This window comes from Varanus komodoensis, unplaced genomic scaffold, assembly GCF_004798865.1.
Source record: "Varanus komodoensis strain SLA01 unplaced genomic scaffold, ASM479886v1 scaffold77, whole genome shotgun sequence".
Classification (NCBI taxonomy): domain Eukaryota; kingdom Metazoa; phylum Chordata; class Lepidosauria; order Squamata; family Varanidae; genus Varanus; species Varanus komodoensis.
In genome coordinates this window covers 2,367,092-2,393,535 of record NW_025336442.1, presented here as the reverse complement: position 1 = coordinate 2,393,535, position 26,444 = coordinate 2,367,092, and the positions used below count along the sequence as shown (strand labels likewise).

General features: G+C 51.1%; 1 protein-coding gene across 1 annotated transcript in view; it reads right to left on the bottom strand.

Moving 5' to 3' along the window:
- The window catches only part of GPR107 (G protein-coupled receptor 107), a 35,863-nt gene extending 14,532 nt beyond the window's left edge, over nucleotides 1–21,331 (bottom strand). Inside the window, exons 1-14 of the mRNA XM_044453068.1 lie at nucleotides 21,149–21,331; nucleotides 10,731–10,850; nucleotides 9,944–9,994; nucleotides 9,243–9,328; nucleotides 8,943–9,070; nucleotides 7,343–7,383; nucleotides 6,899–6,955; nucleotides 5,172–5,279; nucleotides 4,737–4,870; nucleotides 4,501–4,576; nucleotides 3,695–3,768; nucleotides 3,453–3,570; nucleotides 2,494–2,624; nucleotides 1,252–1,295 (exon numbers count right to left, since the gene is read on the bottom strand). Coding sequence (XP_044309003.1) covers nucleotides 1,252–1,295; nucleotides 2,494–2,624; nucleotides 3,453–3,570; nucleotides 3,695–3,768; nucleotides 4,501–4,576; nucleotides 4,737–4,870; nucleotides 5,172–5,279; nucleotides 6,899–6,955; nucleotides 7,343–7,383; nucleotides 8,943–9,070; nucleotides 9,243–9,328; nucleotides 9,944–9,994; nucleotides 10,731–10,850; nucleotides 21,149–21,295 — 1,315 coding nt within the window. The 5' untranslated portion in view covers nucleotides 21,296–21,331. The remainder of the gene's footprint in view (nucleotides 1–1,251; nucleotides 1,296–2,493; nucleotides 2,625–3,452; nucleotides 3,571–3,694; nucleotides 3,769–4,500; nucleotides 4,577–4,736; nucleotides 4,871–5,171; nucleotides 5,280–6,898; nucleotides 6,956–7,342; nucleotides 7,384–8,942; nucleotides 9,071–9,242; nucleotides 9,329–9,943; nucleotides 9,995–10,730; nucleotides 10,851–21,148) is intronic.
- Nucleotides 21,332–26,444: the final 5,113 nt, after the last annotated feature.

The following is a 26,444-nucleotide window of genomic DNA, read 5'->3' as shown; positions in this document are numbered from 1 at the left end:
CCTCTGCCCAAGACCTTGGAGAGACGCTGCCAGCCAGAGCAGACAACCCAGGCCTACGTATCACAGATCAGACTCTCTGGACTGGGTCACTTCATCTGGCTGCCTCAGACTCCCAAGAGATGCCCCGCTTTCCTGACTGTGTGGTGCTTCCCATGCTTCCCATTTCCTGCCACTCCGAAATGCTGGAATGCCCCACCTAAACCTCACCTGGTGGCTGGCAGAAAGCGCTCTAGGCGGCTTTTCTTGGCCCCTTGGCCTTCCACCTGCCACAGAAATGTGGCCCTAGAGCCTCCCCCACAGAAAGCGCTCACTCCCTTGGCCCAGCAGCAGCAGCAGCGAGTCTCAGCCTAAACTCCATTGAAGACTGTTGCAACCTGTCCAGAGAGTTTCAGCTGTGGAGCTATAAAGAGATGAGAATAGTGGACGCAGTAACCCTTCTGCAGCCCTGTGTCTTTCACTGGTCTGGCTGCATCTACTGCGAGCGGATCAGGGCCTCCCAGGTAGCCCAGGGTCAAGGCAGAGAATCTGAGCTCCAAAGCAAAACCTTGTTCTTCTGAACCAAATACAGACCATACTTGGAACGCACTACTTCGCCTGACAGAAAACCAGTCCCAATATCTATTTTTTCAACTTCAAACAACCTCAACAAAATAAAAATCCAGCGGGCCAGGCTGCCTGAAGGGTACCCAGAGAGCTATCCACGGGCACCTCGTTGGAGACCACATCCAACGGAACAAGCCACGAATCACCAGCTACGAGTGATGCCTTTGCAATAAGCTTCCCGGATGGCTCTCCGCACACCTCTCTGTCGCCCTCTCCAGGGCACAAGGGGAACCCGGCACATGTTCAGCCTCCCCATCAAGGCTGGGAAGTGCCCCACTGCTTTAAAAAAAGGGGGCAGGGTGCCTCGCCACGAATGTCCTCCAGCAGCAAAGCTCGCCAGATCCACAGCGTGAAAAGATGGTCGCAGGGTCCAGAGAACTGCAGCTGTTCCCCAAGCCCATCCCTAAATGCAGGGGTGGGCAGCACACGGCCACGGGGTTTCCCCATTTCCACCGGGACCTTTGCCCCTCAACACACCTCCTTTTATGGCCCTGCTGCCCATTTCCAGCAGTTCTGCCCGGAGCTCCAAGCGCACCATCCTTCCCAGCCCACGGGCCAGTTTTGGGGCGGCGGGTCCAATGCGGCCTCCCAGAGCGCCCTGCAGCCGGAGCTCCCTTTGAGCCCCAATACGCAGCATTAACGCCTTACCTTTCCCGTCCGTCGTAGAGGCCTCCTGTAAGTGCCTTATTGACCTAGAGGAGAAAGTTGTGTGAGAGCGGGATCAAGGGTTCCCATTTCGCCTCTCCAGCTCCAAGACACACGGCCAGCAAAGCACACGAGGGCCACCGCAGGGACGGGTGAACGCGCCAGCTCCAGGATGCGCGAGATCCTCCGACCGCACCCTCACCTGTCCTTGATTCCAGGCTTCACCTGCATTTTTTCCTTTTTCATTTGAACAGGAAAAGCACCCAGTTTGAATGGGGGAAGTGTGCTTTTTAAGGGGCACCCAAAATGCACACTCCTTCCCAAGAGAGGAAAGAACGAAATGAGATTTGCTTTGAAGTGCACGTGTGCTGATGTTTTTGGAAGACAGGTGTTACTGCTGACTGTCCGAGGCTGCCGAGGGGAGAAGTCTGCACGATTTGCGAGCAGAAACCCAGCTCTCGCCGCTCCGGGCCGCCGGCTTTCCAGGCTCTGTGCGAGAGGGGAGCCCCCTGCTGGCCAGAAGGGCTTGCTGCTCCTTTGCACAGCTGCAGGTGGGAGGCACGGCGGGTCGCAAACCGCAGCGCCAGAACCCAAAGCGAAGACTTCGCCAGACACGCCGGGGACACGTCGATCCTCCCAGAAACACTGACGGACACTCCCACAGCCGTTCTGCAAACCGCAGGTGGGCAACCACTGCAGGGCTCGTATGGAAGCAGGGAGGAAATGCCCCCACCCAAACACATAGTGAGCTGGACTCTGCAACGGAAGCATTTTGGGGGAGTGCTCCCGTCAAGAAATGCCTCTGCCCTGCACACACCACAACGGGGACGTTGAAAGCCTCCACTGAGACAAACACTTCTGCAGAAAAGTCGCTTTGCAGCATCAGGGAGAGGAGAACTCCCTCCGTGCAGGTAAGGCAACAAGGGGCCAGGCAAGGGGTGCCTCCAGAGGCTCCTTTCCACTGCAGGAATTTCTGTGGGGAACGTGAACTGATCCTGATGCCTGGGTTTGACCTCTGCGACCGCTCCAAAGACACAGGGAAGCACGTATGCTGCCTTGGGCCGCTTCGGGAGAGGCCAGATATAAACGTACAGGAAGACAATCCAGAGGGAACCGTGGGGAGCCCGGGAGCTCCCCACAGGGCGGCTGGCCCCAGCCCAGGCTGTGAGGGGGCTGCCACAGGCCAGGCCGCAGGTGCGGCTGTCTGCAGAGCTGCTCCGGAGGAACGCGCCCTCTGCCACTCACCAGACAACTGGGAACAGGATGGCCCCACAGCAAAGCAGGTCCACCAGAAACAGGATTTCCTTCCACAGCCCAGACTCGGTCGTGCCTTCCTCTGTCGACTCGATGATGATGTAAGCCACGTTGTCCAAGACCTGGGGGCAGGAGAGAAGCACTTGTCACCCCACGACCCACAGCAGCAGGCTGGGGGCATACAGAGCCATGCCGACAAGGTTTTGCAGGACTGCAGATGGCCGAGACTCTCGGCGCTCGTTTTAAACTAGCAAGCAAGCTTCCGGCCCTCATGGTGGCAGATATGCCCAGACGTTGGTGGATGGAAGGATGCCCCGAGCCCTGGATAAGTCACGATAAGGACGAGGCACTGACCGCCGTCTTGGCCGAGCAGAGCAGCAGCGCCTCATTCAGAGGATGCCCTTGCCCTGCTTCCGACGCACCACTATGCCCCCCGCCTCAGGAACACATGACCCACACAGGTCTCTCTGTGCTTCTGCTTCCCTCCAGCCTTTTCCTGATGGCCAGCAGGCCAGCCGGCACAATCACCGCGAGTTAAACAAGTCACGCTGGTTTGTGGGCGCCACAGCACAGGCCAGCCATTCTGTGCCAATCGCCCACCCTGTGCAAAGCCCACTGTCCCACCCAGGCGGGCAAAACGGCTGTTGGAAGGGCGAGCAACCCCCGGATGGCCCACCACTGGGCCACTGGAAGGCCGGCTGCCCCTCTGCAAAGCCGTGCTGCCGGGTTCGGACCCGGGACCAGCTGCGCCCAGGCAGGCGGGACACAACGCAGCTCCAGGGGGCAAGCAGCTTCCCCCAAGGACGTGCGGGGCAGAGCCCAGTGGACAACGCCCACCAAGGCCCAGGGCCCCCGAGCGGGTGGGGGGGCTTCCGCGGGCAGTGGCGCCGATCCCTAGCCCAGGGGGAGCCTGGACCTCCCTCCAAACGGCAAGACGCCCCCCGTCTCACCTGCAGCGGGATCACAATCATGAAGATCTTCTTGTCCTTGTCCGAGAGGATGTGCTTGATGAACGCCCAGCCCGTGCCGATGAGCGCGATGGTGATGAAGAGCAGGGCGCCCTTGAGCCTGGGAAGAGAACCGAGCGCCCACGGGCAGCCCAGCAGGTCGTGGGGACCAGTGCAGCGAAGGGGGCAATCCCCACAAACCCCAGGACAGCCTCCCCCGGCCCGGCCCGGCCCGGCCCACTTACAGGTGAGTGATGTAGTAGACGACTGCCCAGCCTTCGATCGGGTAGCCCTGGGTGGAGATGTAGTGGTAGTCGATCTGCAGGAGACAGCAGAACGCGGTCTGTGCCAGGCGCTCGGCACATCCGTCCCGCTCTCCCCCCGCTCAGTAAGACTTCGCCGTTTACTAAGGATGTGTTTAGTCTGCCCTTCATCCTGACAGAGACCTGACCCAGGGTGCATGGGGGGGGGGGACTGCGCACACACGCTAGAATGGGCACGCAGCGCACCTCAGAACCATCTGGACAACAGAGCAGCCGATGGGGCAAGACTAAGCCATGCCTGGGCGAATAACAATGGAAGGAATGGAGCAGCAGCTGTGCTGGACAGGGCGGAAGGCTGCATTATTCTGCTCAAACAGCAGCCAACCAACTGCTCAAGGGGAAGCCCACAGGTAGGACATGGCTGCGGCAGGATCCTCCTGCCCATGTGCCCCAGCACCCGGTGCACACAGACATGGCGGCTCTGCTACGGGGGGCAGACGAGTGGCCACGGACAGCCTTTCTCCTCCACGGAGGGCCACCACGAATCCCAGAATTCATGCACTGTGTGAAGTCTCTTCATCCCCCGGGAATTTCCGGCTGTTCGGTTTCACCGCAAGGCCCTGGCGCCAACTGGGCAGGAGCGCTCACTCAGTGGACCAAAACGAGGGAGCAGGACACCCAGGGCAGGTCTCGCTCCCGGCAGACTCGAGGATGGGATGGTTGCAGTCCTGCTGCCCGACTCCGCCGTGAAACGGGGAAGGGGGAAGATGAACTGAGAAGTTACTCACTGCATGGAAGACCAAAGACAGGGACTTGGTGAATGGGAGAGAAGCCATGAGCCAGTGGATTTTGAACACATCAGCCCTGTAACAAAGACGGGACAATCAGCGGTGCGAATGCCAGAAGATCGCCTGTGGTTGCGCAGCATTTTATGGGCACACCCATAAAATCAGAAGGCAGGACACAAATACTGCAAGCTGTTTCTGAGCTGGACCATCCCCGCTTTGCAAAGCCGCCTGTCTACCTGCGTTTCCGAAGCGTGTGGACCCAGACAACGCCAGAGATAAAAAAGAAGAGCGCCATGGAAACGTAGAGCTTGGGCAGAGGGATTTCTCCCGCTGAGAGGTAGCTGCTGGGGTTCTTCTCTGTAATCCCAATCTGAAAGTGAAGGAAGCGTTAAACTGAAACAAGGAACCATCAGGATAAGGTCTCGATTCGGCCCTCCGGGGGGGAGCCCTGCCCTTCAGGAAAAGCCTCCCAGAATTCAGGCTTCTGGATCAACGGTGCAAATGTGTTACCTGTCTTTAAATCCAGCCAGACCCATGTGGCTTTCTCTTCCCGGTGTCGCCTTCCAACCCTCAACACCAAGAACGTGCCGGCCAAAGGCATGCAGTCCAGCCAGCCCTCCAGGCCTCCTCAAACAAGTTACGTGGAAGGGGGTGAAAAGTGCCCCACTTACTTCAAGGGTGAAGAGCGCCTTCTCATTCTGCAAGCCGCTGCTGACACACTTGTGAAAATAGAGACTATAAAGTCCTTCCTGGTTCTCCGAGTTGATGCTGAAGTGAAACTGAAGCACAGAAGGGAGGCGGTGAGGGCCCTCGCGCGCCCTCGGAGCTGCTCCGACGTAAGTAGCTCCCCGGCCACCAGCCCCCAGGCCCGGAAGGTTCCGTGCTTTCGAGTCTGCGGACATGCCTTCCGCCACATCAGGTGTGCCCCAGCAGTGCTGGAAGGCGCATCCGTGCCGTTTAATGGAGAGACAGTGGAATGGGCAGCGGAAGCACGTCGCCTACTCGTATTTCATCGGGTCAACGTGCAAGGCATTGCAGCCTCCAGAAGAGCTCCCTCCTCACTGGCTAACAATAAAAAGCCACATACAGTGGAGCCTCGGCTCACGAATGCCTCAGTTCATGACCAAATCGGGTCGTAAACAGAAATTTCAGAAAAATTTTGCCTCACGTTGCGAACTCCACATCGGGAGATGGTCGTGATCGCACCCGTCTTCCCTGCAGGAGCGTGGGCGCATCGCGGTCGTGCTTGTGAGTGGGGGGATGGCTGCAGTCGCGCTCATGCAGGGAAGACGGGTGCCATCACGGTTGTGCTCGGGGGGGGGGGGATGGCCGCAATCTCTGCTGTTCTTTGTCACTTTGTTTCAAATTTTTGTGATTAAAAAATGGTTACAGAACAGATTAACCTTATTTACATTGAGCCTTATGGAGAAATCTGACTTGGGTCACGACCAATTTGGGTTGTGACCAGAGCCGTGGAACGGATTAAGTTTGTGAACCAAGGTACCACTATACAAGGAAAACCAGGTGGGGAGGGAAAAGGTCAAATACGGTTTTCCATCAAGGATTGTAAAGTACCTGGAAGGCCCTCACGTTTCTTCAGCCCGCTCCTACTCCCCTCCCCGTCCTCCTGCCCTCCTTTCTGCATCTGAATTAGGCTGCTTGCCTGTTTCAAAGTGCTTGCCCTGCCACACTTCCCAGGACACCGAAAACTGAAGGACTGCAAAACAGAGTAAAACCTTTCCTGCTCCCCAATGCCACCAAAATTGCAACAGAAAGAGCTATAAAGCCTTGCATGCCTCAGGGCTACGATACCCCAGGAAGCGCCTTCCCCAGTGTGAGCCTCCGGATACCACGGTTGTCTGTCATCTAACAACCTCCTCCGACAGAGGCTTGGAAAGCAGCAACTAGGAAGAGGGTCTTCCTGGTGGTGCCCCCCCCCCCCCGCAGATTTCTCCCCGCAGTGAAGTCTGACTGACACCAGCACGGTTATCTTTGGCAGCCTTTGGCGATGTTCTAATCGGACCCTGGATTTGTCTTACCATGGTTTAAAAATGCTGAGCATCTACTTGTGTCCTCCTCTGTGTGTGGCTTGTTTACACATTTCAGTGAAATAGCTTTTCTAACGCATTTTAAGGTTTTTGTCTCAGGGAGCCTCTCAGAGCCTTGTGGGGGGGCGTTATATAAATGAGATGCTCAACTGGAACAGAGCCACTGGACAAATGGAGCGCTGCCTCCACCAGGTCCGCTCCTGGCCTAGCCAAAGGGCCCCGGATGGAAGGAAGGCGTGGAGAAGGACTCCGGAAGAGAGCGCCGTGCCCGGCCGTGTGCGCACAGAAGTCGGCTGTTCTTTGCTATCCCCCTGCAGCCTCAGAGTGGGCACTATTAGAAGATCACCTACCTGGAAGTGAAAGCTGTCACCTTTGCTCTGGATGGGGTACTTTCGATCCACGGGCACCTGAGCCATGATAGTAAGACAAAGCTATTTCCATCTGTTGCCAGCAAATTCAAGTAAATAAACCATCCACTGAGCGCAGCAGAAAAGACAGGCAGGAAAGGCACCCTTATCTTCAAACAAGAGGCCCCGGCTTGTTTTTATCATATTTATGATGCCATTCCTTTCTCTCTTTCCTATAATAGACCCTTACTACTGGGGTCTTTGCAAGAAGAAAGTTGAGGTATAATTGCAGTGAAACCAAAATGAAGACCTGGACATTGCTGGCATGTCTGTACTGGGGCACGGGGGACCCCATATTGGCTGAAAAATGCATCCCTGCTCACAGGTGGGTGGCTCCCTTTCCCCTCTCTCCCCTCCAAGAGCTTTGGAAAAAGAGACTTCCCTTACCTGGGTTTCGGTCTCGTTCTGTCCAGGTGACTGCTTGGAACCTAGGTGTACGGAACGCACAAAAGTGAAGTCAGAGGCAAAGTTCAGGACAGCCCCATCCATCTTCCATGCACAAGACGCTTGGATGGTTCAGCGCAACCCTTTGGGTGGAATGGCAAGTGCTACCCAGAGTAAATACCAGGAGTGACTCCCAGGCAGGGCGCTCCTCTGCTCACAGGATGGCAACCCGGCTTGCTTTTGGCTCAGGTACCACCGGCGTCTTCTCCCTCTGCACCCCGACACACTTCCCCACTTCCCTGGTCCCATGATTCTTAAGCACTTCGACCAAAAGACACCATCTCAGGAGTCCCGCCTCATCTCATAGCTCGGCCTTCAACTCAGTACCCTCCCGGTATTTTTGGCAACAACTCCCAGCATCCCTGACTACTGGTCAGCCCAGCTAAGGCTGATGGGAGTCGATATCCAGACTGGAGAAGAATACCAAGACCCATCCAAGGGGGGGGGGTTATGTTAAGGGAGAACTTTTCAACCCTGTTCCAGTTGCCCTAGAGGACAATACAGTGGTACCTCGGCTCACGAATGCCTTGGTTCATGACCAAATCGGGTCGCGAACAAAAATTGCATGAAAATTTTGACCTGGGTCACGAACTCCGCATTGGGTGGTGACCAAGATCGCGACCGTTTCTCCATCCCCTCCCTCCCCGAGTGGGACGATGGCCACAATCGCAGTTGCGTTAGTGCAGGGAAGACGTGTGTGATCACGGACGCACTCCTGCAGAAAAGACGGGCGCAATCTCGGCCATCCCCCCCTCACCCAGCACGATCGCGGCCATCTCCCCACTTGGGAGAAGGGGAGATGGCCGAGATCGTGCCCATCTCTCCCTCCCCCAGCGCACCCGCGATTGTGCATATCCGCCCCCGCCCCCAGGATGACAGGCGCGATTGCGGTTGTGCTGGGGGGGGGGCAGGGCAGAGAGATGGCCAGGCTTGTGCTCGAGGGTGGGGGGAGATGGCTGCCATCTTTGTTGTTCTTTGTCACTTTGCTTTACATTTTTCTGATTTAAAAAAAATGGTTACAGAACAGATTAACCTTATTTACACTGAACCTTATGGGGAAATTTGACTTGGCTCACAACTAATTTGGGTCACGACCAGAGTCCTGGAACAGATTAAGTTCGTGAGCCAAGGCACCACTGTACTGGCAGACCAGAAGTGGTTATCCCAGGCTAACCAAGACCTGGGCTGCCTGAGCAGGCAGGAAATCCTTCGAGAAAGCAACATGGAGGTTTCCAAGAGTGGACAGCCAAGGAGAGGAACCCTCCCTCACCAAAATGCCTTCAAAGGCAAGCTCCCCGCGACACCGCAAGGAGCGTTCAGCGACCGGTCCGAGCCTCACCTCTGCTCGTGTGGCCTCTCAATTCGGAGCAGGGTTTTCAGGCACAGTACTTCACACAGAAAAAGGGCTTCAACCTCCAATTCGCCCCAGCCAGCAGCATCCCCTACTCGCCCCCTCCAGAAATACACACGCCCCCTTCACGTCATTCCCATAAAAGACAGGCTTCCTTAGCAGGCAATTAACGCAAGCCATCAAGCAACCAACCGAGGGCTCTTTTGTCCAGAGCAGGTTTACTGGCGACCTGGGTGCCTCCGGAATGCACATTCTTCTCAGAGTCAGTGAAGACTATTTCTGGCAGCTGATGAGGGGTGACGTTCGGCTTGACTGTCACGCTGTGAAGACACGGGAGAAGGGCGCGTTTTGACAGTACAGAAAGAGAACCAAAGGGCTCGGGGTGGCGAACCTGAGGTTCCCTTTCCTCATCCATAGCGCTTTTGGCGCTGTGTGGGGGCAGCAGCAGGGAAGGGAAAAGAATCTGAAGGACGTGCGATATGGATCTCTTACATCTTCTTCGTGAAGTTTAACAGCAGATGGACTGAGACATCATGATCCGGCGTTCTGTTCAAAATGCAATAATCCACTTCTTCATCCTGGAAAGAGACGGGGAAGAAATGGAAGAGATGTTTTGCATCCGCAAGCTTCTGTCCCCCATGACAGGGTAGTCAGAGTTCGGGCTTACAGGATCTACTTTGGGTTTTGCTTTCACTAGAACGCCAATATCCATCAACCCAGTGCCACGGGTAAAAGAATTCTTGCTCCCGGGAACTGGAATGTCAGAACTTGGGCAGCTTCCTTCTACACAAAAGTGCATTCCTGGTTACATTCCTGGGTGGACATGACGGAGTCGATTTGGTTGATGCCACGGTTAAAAAACCAAGAGTCAAATCTTTGCAGATCTGTTTCAAAACACCCAGAAATCTACCAGCAGACCTCAGTCAGCTTCTACACTGCTCTCCATCAGCAGAACATTTCAACTGCTTTTGGGGTTTGGAATAAGCAGGTGTATCACATTTTAGAGAAGTACATATCAGTCTAAAAAGTGTTAATACACACTGAGAAATTAAGATACATGCAGGGTGAATTTGTGCACAAGAAAGCATTCTCTATTAGGGCTGGCTGACAAAATTGCAAGCAAGGATTATGCTCCAGATATTCCAAGTGGCTCTGGTTAAGTGACAAGATCAACCCACCACCTATGGCCTTACCAAGTAAGTGGAGAATCCATCATTCTGTGTTCGGTCTAAACTGAATCCCACCTAAAAAACATTTTTCACATAGTAGGTCATTAAAATGTAAAGTTGATCCTATATTAAATATTCAACTAAACATTAGAACATTAAATAATGTTTAATAACTTAGTCAATAAGATGTAATTAAATATTCTATATTTAAAAAGACTACTAATAATGCCTTTAATAAGACTGGGGCCAGTCTGAGCGCCAGAGGAACGTGCTTGGTACGGATGACACCGCAGGCTCCCCACACGGCTCTGCGGGCGGCTCGGCGGCTCCTGCCTGCAGCGTGTTAACCCAGTGGAGGGGAACACCTTCCGCCCAAGGACACTTTCCGCTGTGGGGAAGCGGTCCAGGGCACGCATTCCAGGAGAGGTGGGACCAAAGGCGAAAGGGGCGTGTTTTAATCATGGGACAAGCTGGGAGTTGCGAGCCGTTTTTTCCCTGTCTAAACTTGCACAGGATTGTCCCTTAGGTCTCAGGTGCTGATTCTGGAGCTCATCAGAGGAGGAACTGTTGGACAGGCAGGAACTTGAGGCCTAGCTAGCAGTGCTGGAAGGCACGGCCAGCATGCAGCCCTCACCACTTCTGGCCAGCGGTTTCCGGAGCAATTAGAACAGCCACCACGGCTGAAAGAATGCTCCACCTCTGGGGCCAAGCAGTGTTGGGCCTTCTCAGCACACAGCCCCTCCCTGTCCTCCTGCAGAAGCGAGTGGACTTATTTACTCGCGGTAACTTGTGAAATAAGGAAGGCGCCTACCAGAATGTTTTTTTCAGCAATCCCTGGATGCTTAACTGAGAGGTTACTGACATTGACCCAAAGGAATCCCTCCTTGAAGAAACCAAACGTGTTGAGATGGACCTTCTGCCGCACATCATCCTAGAAGAGAAGAACCAACTGTCTTTACAAAGTGCTATGACTTGGGCAGATGCTGTGGAGGCCAGGAAAAACATGAGCCACTCCAAGGTTGCTCCACACCAGGGGGTCCAACCCACGGCCCACAGGCGGCCCAGGATGGCTATGAATGTGGCCCATCCGAAAATCATCTACTTACTTAAAACATTAAGTAAGAGGTTTTTTGAATTTTCTTGATTCAAAACTTGATTGCGTACTTCACGGGCGTGAACTTTGTAGACAACAACATCGTGTCACAATGTCATGTAAAGTAAATGCACGTATGCTCTTGCTATCTGTACGCATTCGTGGCTTCAGTTTTATGCTGGAGAGCAGCTTCCAGTGTGTTTTCTTCCAAGCACAGACAGGTGAATTGACACTCAGACTTACATGTGTTCATCAGATTGGGTAGGGCTTGCAAAGATCCCTGAAGGGGAACCATCTAGTTTGCCAGGGCAAAAGCTATTGGTGACACAGAGCTTCCCAACCAATTGTCTATTCAGCAGATTTTAGCTAATTTCTCTCGGAACCTCTAGGAAACAGAAGATGAGGGTGGGCCAGAGAGCTGAATGTCCTGCTTTATTTGAGACTGCACATTTCCCATTTGCTCTGGATAACAAAGCTAAAGACCTCCAAAGGGGCAAGCACCAAAGGGCTTTTGAACTGTAGCTCTTCATCTGTGACCACCAAGTTCTGCAAGTCAAGAAAAGTACAGAAGAATCACATAACTGGACCTCTTGGTTGGCACAGTTAACTGAGGGAGATATTGCTGAGAGAATGCCACAAACATTTTCAAAGATTTAAAGGAGCTGTTAAAAACACGCCTTTCGTGCAAACTTAAAAGCTCCTTAGGGCTCATGGCGCAAGGGAGAATCTGTTCTCTGATCTACTACCACGCTTCTAACCCACCTAGAGAGTCCTGTGAGACACTCAGTTCAGAAGGTAAGTGAACAAGCAAGCAAGCAAGCAAGCAAGCAAGCAAACTTGCTGGCTAAAAGAGGAAGCTGATCCAGCAATTAAAAACATCAAACAAGCTTTCAGTGAAATCCCTCTGTATTCAGCTTTTTGGATAATGGAGGCAAGTCAGCCCTTCTAAAAGTCCCCACGTGTTACTGTTACTACACTGTTTGCAAGGAAGAATTACAGAGGAATTGGCACCTTCAACCTGCCTGCACACTTCAGTTTGTAGAGACCCATCTGTCAAGTTCCACAGCCAAGATGGGAGTTTTGATTTACAGGGAAAATATTCTTATTTAGATTCCTGCTGGAGTATGATACAATGATGTTCTCTCTTACTGGGAATCATGTCAACAAGCCCCGCAATTTTAATTCCTTTTATGACATTCTTTCCATATATAACACATTCTTTGACAAGCTAGGTAAGATGTCCCAGCTGCTGCCAGGATCAAGTATGACAACCCGCTGGATAGAAAGCTGGACCTGCAGGGGCACACCTTCCCTGTGGGGTGGCAGACTCCTCTGACGGCAGGGGAGAAAGGTGCGCCACATGGAGGGTCCTTTTCCAGGCATACTCCAGGAGGGTCATGGTCCATGTGGAACCATCAGGAGCATCCCCTCCAATGTCCTCGGCAATAGGGCAGTTTGGTAAGGCAGAAGGTGGTCTCTCAGGGATCCTGGTGGTTCAGGGCATTGTAAACTAGTAGTGAGGGATCCCCGGCACTTACGTGCTATTTATGCCTGACTCTGGGGCTGGTGCTCAGCTCCATTTGTAAGCTGAAGAGACAGCAATGTCCAAAGATGCTTCTGTGGTCATGTGGCCAGTGTGACTAAACGCCAAGGTGCATGGAATGCTGTTACCTCTCCCACCAGAGTGGTACCTATTTATCCACTCGGTTTGCATGCTTTCAAACTGCTCAGTGTGCAAGAGCTGGGAAAAATCTGCAGGCGTTCACCCTGTCGTGCGGATTCAAACTGCCAACTTCCAATCAGCAGCCCAGTGGCTCAACAGTTTAACCAGCTGTGCCCCCCACGTCCCTTGTACACCAGTACCAAAGTGTCAAACCTGGCTCCGTAACAAGCACGCAACCAGTGCGGATCCCTCAACAAAGGAGGTACATGCTGAAAAGGGGCCGCTCTTAACAACAGCCAGGTTGCTGCATTCTGCATGAACTCCAGCTTCTAAAGGCAGACAGCTGTGTTTGCTCACGAGGAAAAAAAGCAAGCAGGAACTTGGAGGGCTGGATACAGGATCTGGCTTCCACAAGCGGAAAGACTTGGTCATAAAAGGTCTCTCTGCCTGATTTTGAAGGATCCCCCCCCCCACACACACACACTGTAGCTCACACTATTCAGGGGAGGGGTGTCTCTCTGTGTAGCACTCTTACTAGGTGCTGTGGGGCAGAAAAATCCAGTCATGACAGCACAATTGATCCAGTGTCAATGTGGATCCAATACAAAATCTTTTATTAAGGGTAAAAGACCATAAGAGAACGAGCTTTTCAATTTCACAATGCTCTCCTTCAGACTCACTGTTAAAAATGAGGAGAAATAAAAGGGGAAAGTTGTTGGGTGAGGAGACAGTAAGATGCACGGTGTGGAAGTGTCGCAAGTCTTGAGATGACTCAAAAAGAAAATGTAAACATGTTCGCCAAAAGGACATTTCCAATTTGTAATAACTTTGTTGGGCCAACAAAAAAGGGAAGGTTGGGGAGGGGAAAGGAAAGGAACCAAACCGCAGTTCAAGTCATGGGCTCTGCATTCCAAGATTCAGGAAGCTGATTGCAAGCTAAGGAGTCCACACTGTGGCTGCTGCAAGAGATCAAATCCAGGCAGACGGAGACAGAGGAGGGTGTTCAAGGACAGGCTGGACGTCCACATGGTGGGCATGTCGTGAGCGGAGCCGGCTGGTGCTGGAGGTCAGACTAGATGGCCCGGGAGACCCCTTCTGACTCGCTCTGTTTCTATGTTTCTATGGCTAGCCCTCTCTGGAAACCCAAAGACTAACAGTTGAAACTGCAGAAGTAGGAAAAAAAGTTGGCCGTGTGTGTGTGTGTGTGTGTGTGTGTGTGTGTAAAGTTACAGCTGTCTTATACAAAAGGCTGGAGCAGTCTATGTTCTATATCCATTAATGTGTCCTTATGGAAAATGCATAAAGACTTAAAACGGCTTTTATTTAACAGCAGATTTCTAATATCTAGCAAGGACAGTTCAAGCTGCCACTATTAAATTATTATCAATTTTTAACAGGACTACCTGATATAATTGAAAACTAATTCAATAATATTGTAAATAGATTACATTCACGCATGTTATTGCGCATAGGGACTGTCTTCCAAAAGGCAGCTTCATAATACAAGAGTTAAATTGAGACCGTATTTCTGTACCCGAACCTATTGGTTCTCCCGAGCCTGTTCATTCTGTGTGGAGTCAGGCAGGGCAAATATATATTAAACTTCTTTCACAGGAACATGGGAATCTGCTGCATGTAGGATGCGGGCCTTGGTCCGTTTCGCCCAAGATGGTTGACATTGACAGGCACAGTGACTTCCTGAGGTTTCAGGAAGGATTGTTTCCTACTGCTACCTGGAGCTGGGGATCAAACCGGGAACCTGCCACAGGCGAAGTACGGGCTCTGTCACCCAGCTATGGCCATTCTGCCTAAAGACAAAATGCGATACTGGTTCTCGTGCTCCAATAAAGGCGCTGCCTTAAATCAGACCACCTTCGTCCGTGTAGTCCAGTATTGCCAACACTGACCGGCAGCCACAGCTCTCCAGTGTTGCAGACAGGATTTCTAGACCTACCAGGAGATGCCGGGGATAGAATTCTTCGACCTGTATCCTGATAGCTGATCCCACATTAGACAGACACTGTAGCAAGTTCAGTGGATCAACTTCTGCTAAATTAACTGTTCACCATGATTTATAGTGACACATCCACATATCAAGTTTAGAGATGAATTTTAAATGTCAAGGGTTTTACACCTAAAGGAGATCTAAAACTTTAAAACAGATACACTTTAAACATTAAAGCAGCAGCATGTGTGTGCTGTTACAACTGCTACAAGGAAAACGATAGCCATTTCACATAGGAGACAAAAGCTGTTTCTCTTCATTAAAGAATTCTTTGGTGCCGGGAGAACAAAGCCCAGACCCATGCAGTCAATCCTTCCAAGCAAAGCAAATCTCAACCTGTGATTAAGACTTAATTTGATTAATCCTACCCACCAATCAATTAAAGCTCAAATGAGAAGAAAAATCTCACGGCCAAAACCTTAGGCAACAGGATAGCTGAAATCACTCTGTAAAGCAGAATCTCAATGGCTCGATTTTAAGCACATGATCTGAAACGCCACTTACTTGAGGGCTCGAGCCACGCCACCACCAAGCAGAGCATACAAAGGACTGTTGCCAAGAATCACCATGAAGGTCATTCTAACCCAGCAACACCAGATCTTACAAAGCCATGAACAAGCCAGCTTCTGCCATTTCAGCACAATCCCATCTCTGACTCCGGGAAGCGAGCTGCACTGAATTCACTGGCACTTCTCAGTAAACTTCTGCAAGCCTGCACTCTCGTTTATTTAAAACCAAGAGCCAATCCATAATATCTTATCACAATGTATCTGGGCACTTCTAAAAAACTACACGAGAGGTATTAAATAGCCATAAAAAGCAATTCCAGCCAGGAGAAGGAAACAGTTCAACGCTGTCAGCTCAAAACAGACTGCCGGCATGACCCAATACTGCAATATTTCCAACTGGCTTCTACTTTTTTCCAGGCCGTGAATCAATGCTACCTTCTGAGCTCTATTACTCGGCCCCTGCCAGTGTGGTACATCCAGCACGAAAAGTCCTGCTGCCTGAGAAGACTGCATATCGAGATGCCCTAGCAAGAATCTCTGGGGACGCTCCAGACAACAGACGCTGTAGAACATAATGAGTTAGGCCATCTATAAACTGCTGGGATTTGATGATAGCCGCCATCCAGAGCCTGGAAGTGCAAGCCCAAAGTAGGAGTGCAAGAAAAGCCATGCCGGATCGGACCAGAGGCTCGTCTCCCCCAGAACGCCTGTGGAAGATGGCCTGCAGAGTATGAGTGACCCTCCTGCCCATGCTCCCCATCAACTGACACACACCAGCACTCCGCCTTATTTATTATTTGTTATTTTATTTATTTAGGAGACTTCTATGCCGCCCCATTCGCCGAAGCCTCGGGGCGGCTCACAACCATAAATAAACTTCAGGATAGAATAATATAAATTAACAATATAAATTAAGTCGCCTGGCCTTGCATGCTGGGGGTAGCAAATGAGGACGCCATGGACAACCTTTTCCTCCATCAATTGCTCCAATCACCCTTTAAAGTCATCGCATCGTGTGGAAATGAACTCCAGAGTTTAACACTGTGCTGTGTGAAGAAACCCAGCCCTTCCTCTGTTCTGAGCTACTTAGCAATCAGCCTCTTGGAATGACCCTGCGGACTTTTAGCATTAGGGTAGAGAGAAAAATGTATCCCTCCCCACTTTACACACCCCAGGCATAGCTCTGTTCCACATCTCCTTCCTCTTTTCTAAGCTAAAAAATCCCCGACCTCATAGCCCTTCCTCACGTGACTTCATTCCGCCAGCACTGCTGCGTCACATCTCGAAAATACTGCTGTTTGCCTTAATGCTGCATGGCAGATGAGTCCAGTAAGGGCTTTGATACGTTCCGGAGCATGCCACTTGCAGCTTTCCAGGTGCTCGGCTGACCGCTCCCATTTGCTTAAGCCAGCGTAACCATGGTAGGATGGCCAAGCCGGAGCCATCTGTGGAGCTAGGAAAGGCAGTCAGTGTCTTTCCTCCAGCAAGTGAAGCCCCAAGCCCATCACAGTCCTCGGGGAAAGTGGTCCAGTTTCTGGGAGGGGAGCAGAGCTAGTTCCAGGTTTTACGATGGCCCTTCAGCAAGATACCCTCAGTGGGCCACCTCTTTCGGCAAATCCAGCTTCTTACCACCAGCTGCCACCCCCTCTTCCTCACTTCCATTTCTCTGCTTGGCAAGCAGAGGGCCAGTAAACAAAGAGGCCATGGCATCTCCTGCTCCTCTTCATTTATTTATTGCATTTCTATACCTCCTTCCAGCCCTGCAGGGCTCTCAGGGAGGCCTACAATTTAAAACAAATGCATCACAGTAAAATTCCCAGCAATAAATCAGAAAATCCACTAGAAAACACAACTAACCCAACAATGAAGAACTACGACAATCCATACATCACTTCTTTTTGCCACCCCTGCTGTCTGGGCAAGAGCAAGATGCAGGGAAACAAGCAGGTTGCAATGGGCAAGAGCCCCAGGAGGCCTGAGCGTGGAGCCCCGCTGGGGTGTGGAGCCTTAACAGCTGCTCAGTCACGCCCACCCTGGACGCTGTTTCCTGAGGGGACCCCAGCGTGAGGAGGCAGAACTGCAGAGCATCTCCTAAGTGGCCCAGCGCTTCTCACCCCAGCAGAGGGAAAACACCACCAACGTAACGTGATATGTAGCTGAAAAAGTCTTGAAGTGGCAGGGCCTAAGTATTAGGGCCAGGGAGAAATGCAGCTTATAAGCTTGATCATTACTGTAAAAAAAATATTGCAAACACGCCTACAGTTTGAGTTACTATCTACTTTTCTCCCAAAACAAATTTGAAAAAAATGGCTTAGAATTTCATGAACTACATGAATTTTTTTTTCCCTGAGACTAAGGGTGCAATACTAAGCACATTCAGAACAAAAAAACTTAAACCTACAAATTAGCCATGCTTCCTGGGGACTGTAGGGTTTTCTCTGTCCAGATATGGGTCTGTGCCTTATAACAGCAAGTGCAAACCATGCAAAAGGAACTCAGAACAACAGGAAGCTGATATGCAGCTGCAGCTTCTCACTTCAAGAACCCAATCATTATTTAGTCGCTATCAAAAAAGAGGTAGCGACATGATAAAAAGAGCACTGGTCAATCAGCAAATATGAGGAATGAGCAAACATTTCTACTGCCTGTTGTTGTTGTTAGCCACAAAGTCATGCCTGTCCCATCGCGACCCCATGGACAACATTCCTCCAGGCCTTCCTGTCCTCCACCATCCCCCGGAGTCCACTCAAGCTCACAGCAACTGCTTCAGTGACCCCATTCAGCCACCACCTCCTCTGCCGTCCCCTCCTTCTTTTGCCATCTATTGTTCCCAGCATCAGGCTCTTCTCCATTGAGTCCTTCCTTCTAATTAGGTGGCCAAAGTATTTGAGCTTCCTCTTCAGTATCTGGCCTTCTAAAGAGCAGTCAGGGTTGATCTCCTCTCGGACTGACTGGTTTGATCGCCTTGCGGTCCAGGGGACTCGCAGGAGTCTCCTCCAGCACCACAATTCAAAGGCCTCAATCCTTTTGCGCTCACAGCCTTCCTTATGGTCCAGCTTTCACAGCCGTACATTGCAACTGGGAAAACCATAGCCTTGACTATACGCACTTTTGTTGGCAGGGTGATGTCTCTGCTTTTTAGTATGCTGTCTAGATTTGCCATAGCTTTCCTCCCCAGAAGCAAGTGTCTTTTCATTGCATGTATAACTATGAAGCTGCCTAGGGTTAGAGAGTTCACAGGTTAGAGAACTTGGCCATAGGGAAGCATGGGAATTGAATGAATGAATGAATGGACAGATGCAGTATGGCCCCTGGGCTGAAAGAGCTTTAGCATTTCAGACAAGTTCTATAGGACTGTATTCCAGGGGTGTGCAGAACTGAAGGCAAAAATGGCGGGGCCAAACTACTAAAACTACTGTCATGTTTTATCTTAAAGCTCTCATTACCAGAAATTCAACCGTAGGTGAGGCACTTTAGCTTATTAGAACGGGTTGAGCGGAGCCACATAAAATGTAGGAAACCAAGGGGAGAGGGAAGAGGCCATCTGGGAAAGCCTCTACAGCCAGACTGGGACCTCAAAAAACCAGACGTAGGCTCCAGCACTGACCCTATACATGCTGCCTTGTAAATGTTACATAGCCCCTCAGGCATCGCTCTCTGTACCTACACCAAATGAAGTCTGTATAAGCTTCCATATAGCCTGAAGTGCCTGATGCTGCCTAATCTTGGAAGCTAAGTAGGGCCAGGCTAGGTTGAAATCTGGATAGATGACTTGAGTCCTGCACTGAGGAGGTGGATGGACCTGATGGTCTACTGGGCCTCTTCCAACTGTATGACTCTAAGTCCAGCAGACATCTCCTAGAAGCAGGACTTTTGCAAGGAGCACATGAAGCTCACAAAATCTACAGCACAAAACCAGGCCCCCAGATTAAATTCCTTCAACAAGCAAATCAAAACCTGGCTTTTGAACAAGTCTTAGGCTTCACTAACACAACTTATATACCTGTCACCTTTTGATAGACTGGATCTTGTCTTCAAAAACTTAATTCAGAAACACAAGAGGCTTTTTACAGTTCATTTGGTTGCTTTATCATGAACTACTTACTGTCAGGAGTTTGGTGGGGGCCGAGTTAACACATTTTGAACATTCATGGCCTCCGTAAAGGGATTACCTAGATGTTGGCAAATATAACAATATTAAACACTTGCCAACCCAGAGTTTCAAGGTCCTAAAGACAATGTGGCTTTGTGTCCTATCTTTCTAGACAGCAATCTTGTCTTTTGAAGTCTGTCCAGTCCAGAAAAAGGACTATAAAAAAGGAGAACAAATGGGGCCTTGAAGTTGCCATCAGCAGCATCGGGACTAAGGAGACATGCTGGCCCTGTGGTAATGCTCTTCCTACTACTACAAGTTGTACTTAATTTCTATTTCGGTTATCATAATTTGCATCTATACATAAGTATGAGCATGTGTAGAGTACAAACATCCTGCATTTTTTAGCTGATGAACTTCTTTTTTGTGGATGCCTCAGTGGCTACTCTGGCTAAGGAGATGACCCAAGAGACAACTAGATCAGAATCTACTGGGCAACTTGCATTACTTCAGCAATTTAGCAAAGGACTCTTGACTCCCAGTAGTTTAACAATGACAAGGAAAGCTACAAGAACAAGCACATTTCCTGGGTCAAGGCCTGTTTGTACTACCTACTTACCAAACACAAAACCCTCACCTGTAAAACCTGTGCAGTTCCTGCTGAGGCCAGTTCTGAAAGCTGCATGCTAGAATTCCTGCTTTGCAGCAGCCAAAATATGAAGGTTTTTAACATGCACTGCACCTGTTGTCTCTAATATGTTCACCACTTCAGACCCTATTTTGCATCTTGCTCTGGCTAACGGACACTGAGTTCTACTAAAATCTGAACCAAACTTTCCACACACAGAGAGTACTTGAAGTCTACTCAACTGCTAGTTACAACAGCTTTCCCTCCAGATGTTCCTGACAGCAATTCCCATCAGCCCAGACAGCACAGCTGCCAACTGGCATTATGGCCTTTTTGTGTTTACAGGACATGTGGGAAATTAGCGCACAATTACCTTGCCTGGAAACACTCTTCCCCCAACTTGTCTCCCCTCCCACACATGGGTCTACAATACTTTCACCCATGACCACAGGCTATGCTGGATGGGTTCAATGCAAATCACTGAGTGAACGCAGCAGACTGGGGAAAACCTGCTTTCGGAATGTGCTGGATCACACGACCCATAACCCCAATCACCACCCTTCATGGCTGGGGCTGATCAAAGTCACAGTCCAACATTATGCCCCCACAACCTGCCCCTGTGATGCTAGCCATGAGCTGGACTGCTGGGGCTCATGGGAATCACTGTCCAGCACATTAAAAAAAAGAATGCCAGAGTGCAAGAAAGCCTGTGATGAACCGCAGCCTATCCCCACAACACCAATCACCCCTGACCAGAGGCATGGCAACTGATGGGAATCACAATGCAACACATCCGTATGATGTAGCCATTAGGAGAGCTGGACAGGGACTCAGGAGATCTGGGTTGGGGTCCCCATTCAGCCATGAAGCCCACTGCCACTGAGGAACTCCTGGGCCAATCTACCCCCCTGGGTTGTTGTGGGGACAGAATAAAGAGGAAAACCTAGCAACCCGCCCTGGGGTCCTCGCTAGCGAAAGAAAGACAAGCGATAAATGCAATGCAATAATGAGAATAGCATCTGAAAGGGGGAGCCAGGCTAGAGAAAGGGCTGCTAGGGCTACCTAGCCTGCCCTCTACACGTGTTGGACTGCAATCTCCATCGCCCCTGACCACAGGCTATGTTCTCTGGGGCCGATGGGAACTAGAGTGCAAGAGGGAGAGAGGGAGAGGGAAGGCGGGGCTCGTCCTGCCGGCACGGCCCAAGCGGGCCCTCGCCCTCGCCGCTCCGCCGGCCTACCTTGAGGGTGAGCTGGTGAACGCGGGCCTGCGCGGGATCTCCCAAAAGCACAGCCGCCAGCAGGGCGGCCACGACAGCTGCCCCCGCCGCCCTGGACGGGAAGAGGAAGCCGAGACCGCCACCGACGCTGCTACTACACGACGCCATGTTCACTCCTGCATCAACATCGCCCTCCACTTCCGGGGGTCAGAGGCTAGCGAGCCGGAAGAAGCCGCGCAAACGCGAGCGGGGAAGGAGACACAGAGAGCGGCTAAAAAGGGCCGCCTAGCGCGGCGCACATCCGCTTCCGGTGCGGAAAGGGATCGCTGCCGTCATACGAAGTAGAAGACATGTAGAGGAGCTTATCCTGGTGTCTGGATGGCGAGATTCCGGGTTCGCTCAATCACATGAACTGTTAGCCAGACTCTTGCTGTCCCTTTGCCAGGGTCTACAGAAGAAGTCAGATTGCGACACGTGAAGCGCGGGATGGGAAGGAAAGACGCGGGGAATATCCAGGGTTTTATTCCGAAGTGCCATTTCTTTCAAGCTCTGTCTTGCAACACAAACATGCGCAAGCTTTCGAGATCCTCAGATGTCTTCGTTTGACAAGATGTTGCGAAGAGCAAGGGCTGGGCTATAGGAGGGTGGGGAAAGGCTGAGCAGATGGCTGGATGGAAAGCTGGGTGCTGGGAAATGCAGGACAGGCATGTTGTTTGTCGCGAAGTCGCGTCCGACCCATCGCGACCCCATGGACAACATTCCTCCAGGCCGTCCTGTCCTCCACCATCCCCTGGAGTACACCCAAGCCCACACTAACCACCCCAGTGACTCCATCCATCCACCTCATCCTCTGCCGTCCCCTCCTTCTTTTGCTGTCAATTGTTCCCAGCATCAGGGTCTTCTCCAGGGAGTCCTTCCTTCTCTCAGGTGGCCAAAGTATTTGAGTTTCATCTTCAGTATCTGTCCTTCTAAAGAGCAGTCAGGGTTGATCTCTAGGAAGGACATGCATAGCACTGGCGTTTTATATAATCCTAAACAGAAGAAAGTCCCATGACTGCCAGCATGCCCAGTGGGGTGAGGGCTTCACCTTGCTCGCTCAGAGCTGTCCGTGTGCCTTGCAGAATACCTTATTTAGAGTGCAATCCTATGTGTGTTCAGGCTGAAGGAAGGCCAGTAAGACAATTTCCCCTGGGTGGTGGTTATTTCCAAACTCAGAAATGCGGGATTGTGTGGGAGCTGAACAATTCGGAATTAACCCCACAGCAAACTGTGGGTTAACTTTGAATTGTTTAAGCCCTACAAAAGCCCGAGTTTTCAGGTTCAGATGTAATGATAGCTAACCAGAAATTAGGTCTTCCTCAGTGTTTCAGAAAGTGGGAGAGGCATGTGGGAAGGCACTACCTGCCACATGCTCAGAAAAAAATCATGGTTTACTAACCAGAGCTTGCCTGCTTGTACAAATTATGTTTGCTTTTTGCCCATTTGTTCAGTTAACGTGTATCTAGCACTTTCCACATACTAATGTTACCACCACTGTGTATAATGCATATATTTTGCAAACAAGAACTACATATCAGGATCGTCTCCATTCTTAATAATGCAGCATCTGCGTTCAATATTTATTCTGCAATGTTAAAAGAGTGGGAAGGAGGGAAGAACAAATCCAAAAGAAACCATTCAGAATTTGTAATCTGGGCTGATCATGAATGTTCCAACATAGGTTATAACTAAAATTACACAGGAGATACTGGTTATAGCTTGTATTTTTTTTCTTTAAAAACAAAGCCTTTTCAAGAATTTACTTAACACTCCCTGCTTCTAGGGAAAAACATTTCATTACTGCTTTAACAATACATACCAATTATTTTATATCATAAGAAATTCCTAAGTGATGTACAAAAGCAATTTCTTATGTGCAATCATAAGGAGGGGAAAGCAGATTTCTGGAAACACTTCTTGGAATAAGTACATTTTCAGCAGACACCTGCTGAAAGAGACGCATCTCCTTTGCTGCAACAGATACAGGGTTAGAAAAGTTGTTCATATGCAGCTGGAGAAGTTCTGCTCCTAGATAAGAAAGAACAAGAAGGAACCAGATCAAGGATGAGTGTTTGAGCTGCATCTTGAAAGGGGCATAGAGAAGGAGGGGGGACAACCCCCAGCCTTACTAGGGGGGCTTATGAGGAACTTCTCAGAGGATGAGGTGTACTATAAAAGCTTTGTTCTAGCTGTGTGCCCTGGGCCATTCCCAGGCATTCTGCCTTACACGTTAGCCTTGTGTGCCGAATTCTTAATAAATATTGCTGGCTTGCTTTCCGTCAATCTATTTTGGCCTGTTCCAAGAAAGATCTAACACAGCAAAAATCGAGGAGGGTTGAGACCTGTCAAATTTGCAGAATAAGCCAAGACAAGCACACAGACAGGCAGCTTCAGTCTGCAGAGCATGGGCAGGGCTTGGGCTAGGACGCCGTGCCCTGGCTGGGGAATGGATGGAGGGCTGGGGCCACCCCACAGCTCCCGCCAGATTCCGGGGCCCTTGAGGTCTGGCCACAGGAGGACGGAGGCTTCTGCGGCACAAGTGGAGGCAGGGAGCACATGCGAAGGTGAGAACGCAGGTGTGCTAGGTAGATCAAGACTTCCTCGTGGGAAAGGGCCGCTGGTAAGCCAGGCTTGCTCACGCGGGGGAGCCTTCCAGCTGCTCACAGCAGGGGCTGGGCTGAGCCCCAGCCTAAGAAGAGCAAGGCTGGCAGAGGGTTGCTTCTCTCGGCTCTGGGGGGCTTCCAGGGTGAGTATGGCTGTTCTGACCTCTGGGGGCCTCTGGCCTCCTCTCTGCCCACCCTGCAGGCAGGGGGCCTTCCCTGGGGCCGCTGTGCAACCTCAGTGCCTTGTTGGCCATGGCTTGGGGGGGCTTTGGCCACCCGTTCCTGCTCCACGGCACCGCCGTGGGGCCACGTCTCCCCGGGACTCCTCCGGTTTTGCCTGGGGGTGCTGAGCACCCCAGAGCTCCAGGAACTCCTTGGTGCAGCTCCTGCGGATGCACTGGTTGGGTGCAGTGCTGTCGTTGCCCTGACACCCGAATTCCATTTTGGAGAAGCTTTTTTGCGGGGATGAGGAGCAGGGAAAAGAGTGGTGGCCGAGCATGCAAATGTATTTACTCTTAATGCCTATTATTTATTTATTTATTTATTTATTTATTTAAAGCATTTTTATGCTGCCCCCTTTGCAACAAGCCTCGGGGTGACTTACAAAGCAAATAAACAAATGTTGAATAAACTTTAACAATCCGGATACATCTCGGCAGAGCTATAAGAACCAATAAATAAAAACAGCAATTAACAGTTAAAATATCGTTTAAATAAAAAGGTCTTGGCCTGGCGCCGAAAAACAAATAACGACGGCGCCAGGTGGACCTCTCTGGGGAGCGCATTCCATAGGTGGGGCGCCACCGCAGAGAAAGCCCTCTTCCGAGTACTCACCCTCCTAATGTCCTTCACAGAGGGCTCCCGGAGAAGGGCCTGTGCCACCAATCTCAGCGGGCAGGAGGGCATATATGGACGCAAGCGCTCCTTTAGATAACCAGGTCCCAAGCCGTTGAGGGCTTTATAGGTGATAACCAACACCTTGAATTGGGCCCGGACTTCAATGGGGAGCCAGTGAAGCTGGTACAGGACTGGAGTTATGTGAGCACAACGCCCAGTCCCTGTCAGCAACCTGGCTGCTCTGTTTTGCACCAATTGAAGTATCCGGACCGTCTTCAAGGGCAGCCCCATGTAGAGCACATTACAGAAGTCTAATCGGGAAGTTACCAATGCATGTGTCCCTGTCGCCAGGCAATTGTTCTCCAGGTAGGGACGCAGCTGATGGATCAGCCGGAGCTGGAGGAAAGTGCTCCTTGCCACCTCAGTCACCTGAGCTTCCAGGGACAGCTCCAGGTCAAGGAGCCCTCCCAAGCTGCGAACCTTGAGAGACTTACCTCAGCTTTTCAAGAATGAGGGAAAGCTCCCCAAAAGTTAGGAAAACACCAACTGGTCTGCAGCTGGGAGAAAGAAGTGGTCCCTTGGCCAACTTTGGAGGACATTTTTATTGTTTATTTCATTTCTATACTGCCCCATTGGTGAAGCTGTCTGGATGGGAAGAGCAACCCATAAGTGCAGTGGCACCTTGGCTCACGAACTTAATCCATTCCAGGACTCTGGTCGTGACCCAAGTCAAATTTCCCCATAAGGTTCAATGTAAATAAGGTTAATCCATTCTGTAACTTTTTTAAAAAATCACAAACATTTGAAGCGGTCGCGCATGGGGGGGAGGCACGCACGATTGCGAGGGCGCTCGGGGGGGGAGATGGGCGAGATCGTGATCATCACCTGGGGCAGAGTTCGTGACCCAAGGCAACATTTTTCGGAAATTTCTGTTCGCAACCCGATTTGGTCGTGAACTGAGGCGTTCATGAGTCGAGGTACCACTGTACAAGGTAATACACTGCTGTGAAAATACCCTAAAATCAAGGAAACATTGCCATTTGGAACAGCTAAAAGCAAACTGCAAGGAGCAACCCTGTAAAAAAACTCCTGAGATGGTTAATCCCCTTAAGCCATCAAAAAAGGCTTTGGCATCAAAGGCCATCTTATCTTGGTGCCAGAAAGATGGCAAGTTGAGCCAGGTAGGCCAGCATTAGGCTCAAAATTGGAGGGTCTACACCATGGTTCCTCAAACTACGGTCTGCAGGCCAGATCTGGCCCGCCATGCTCATTTATCCGGCCTGCCTCCGAAGTTCTGGACTCGCTTGGAGAAAACGGTCTCTGAGTGAGTCCAAAAGCTCTGAGCCGGCACAGGCGTTCTTTGAAACTGAGCAGAAAGAGAGAGCCGGCACATATGCCAAATTGCAACAGCTCAACTGCACGTGCGCTGGCTCCTCCCCCCCCCCCCATTGCATGCATATACAAAGCGGGAATACGGAGCAGGAAACAGAAGAGAGGAGGGCGGAAGAGAGAGACGAAGACGCTAAAGGATTGAAGGTAAGAAAAAACCTACCTTCCTAGATTAACTTTTTAAATCTATTTTTTATTTCGTGAGCCATGTCCCCGGGCTGTGGGCCAAGCCACAGCCGCCTCACAGAGCCTGGGGTCAGCTGCTTGGTGGTGGTGGCTTGCCCATAGACGGCTGCCCTCGGGCTCGGCAGGGCAGCTCGTGGCAGAGGTGTGGGAGCCACAGCCTTCAATGGGGGAGCCACCGCCCCATCAAGCGAATGCCCCCAGGTTTGGCATGAGCAAAGCCAACATTTTTTAATTTTAATTAATTAATTTTAATTATGTGAATT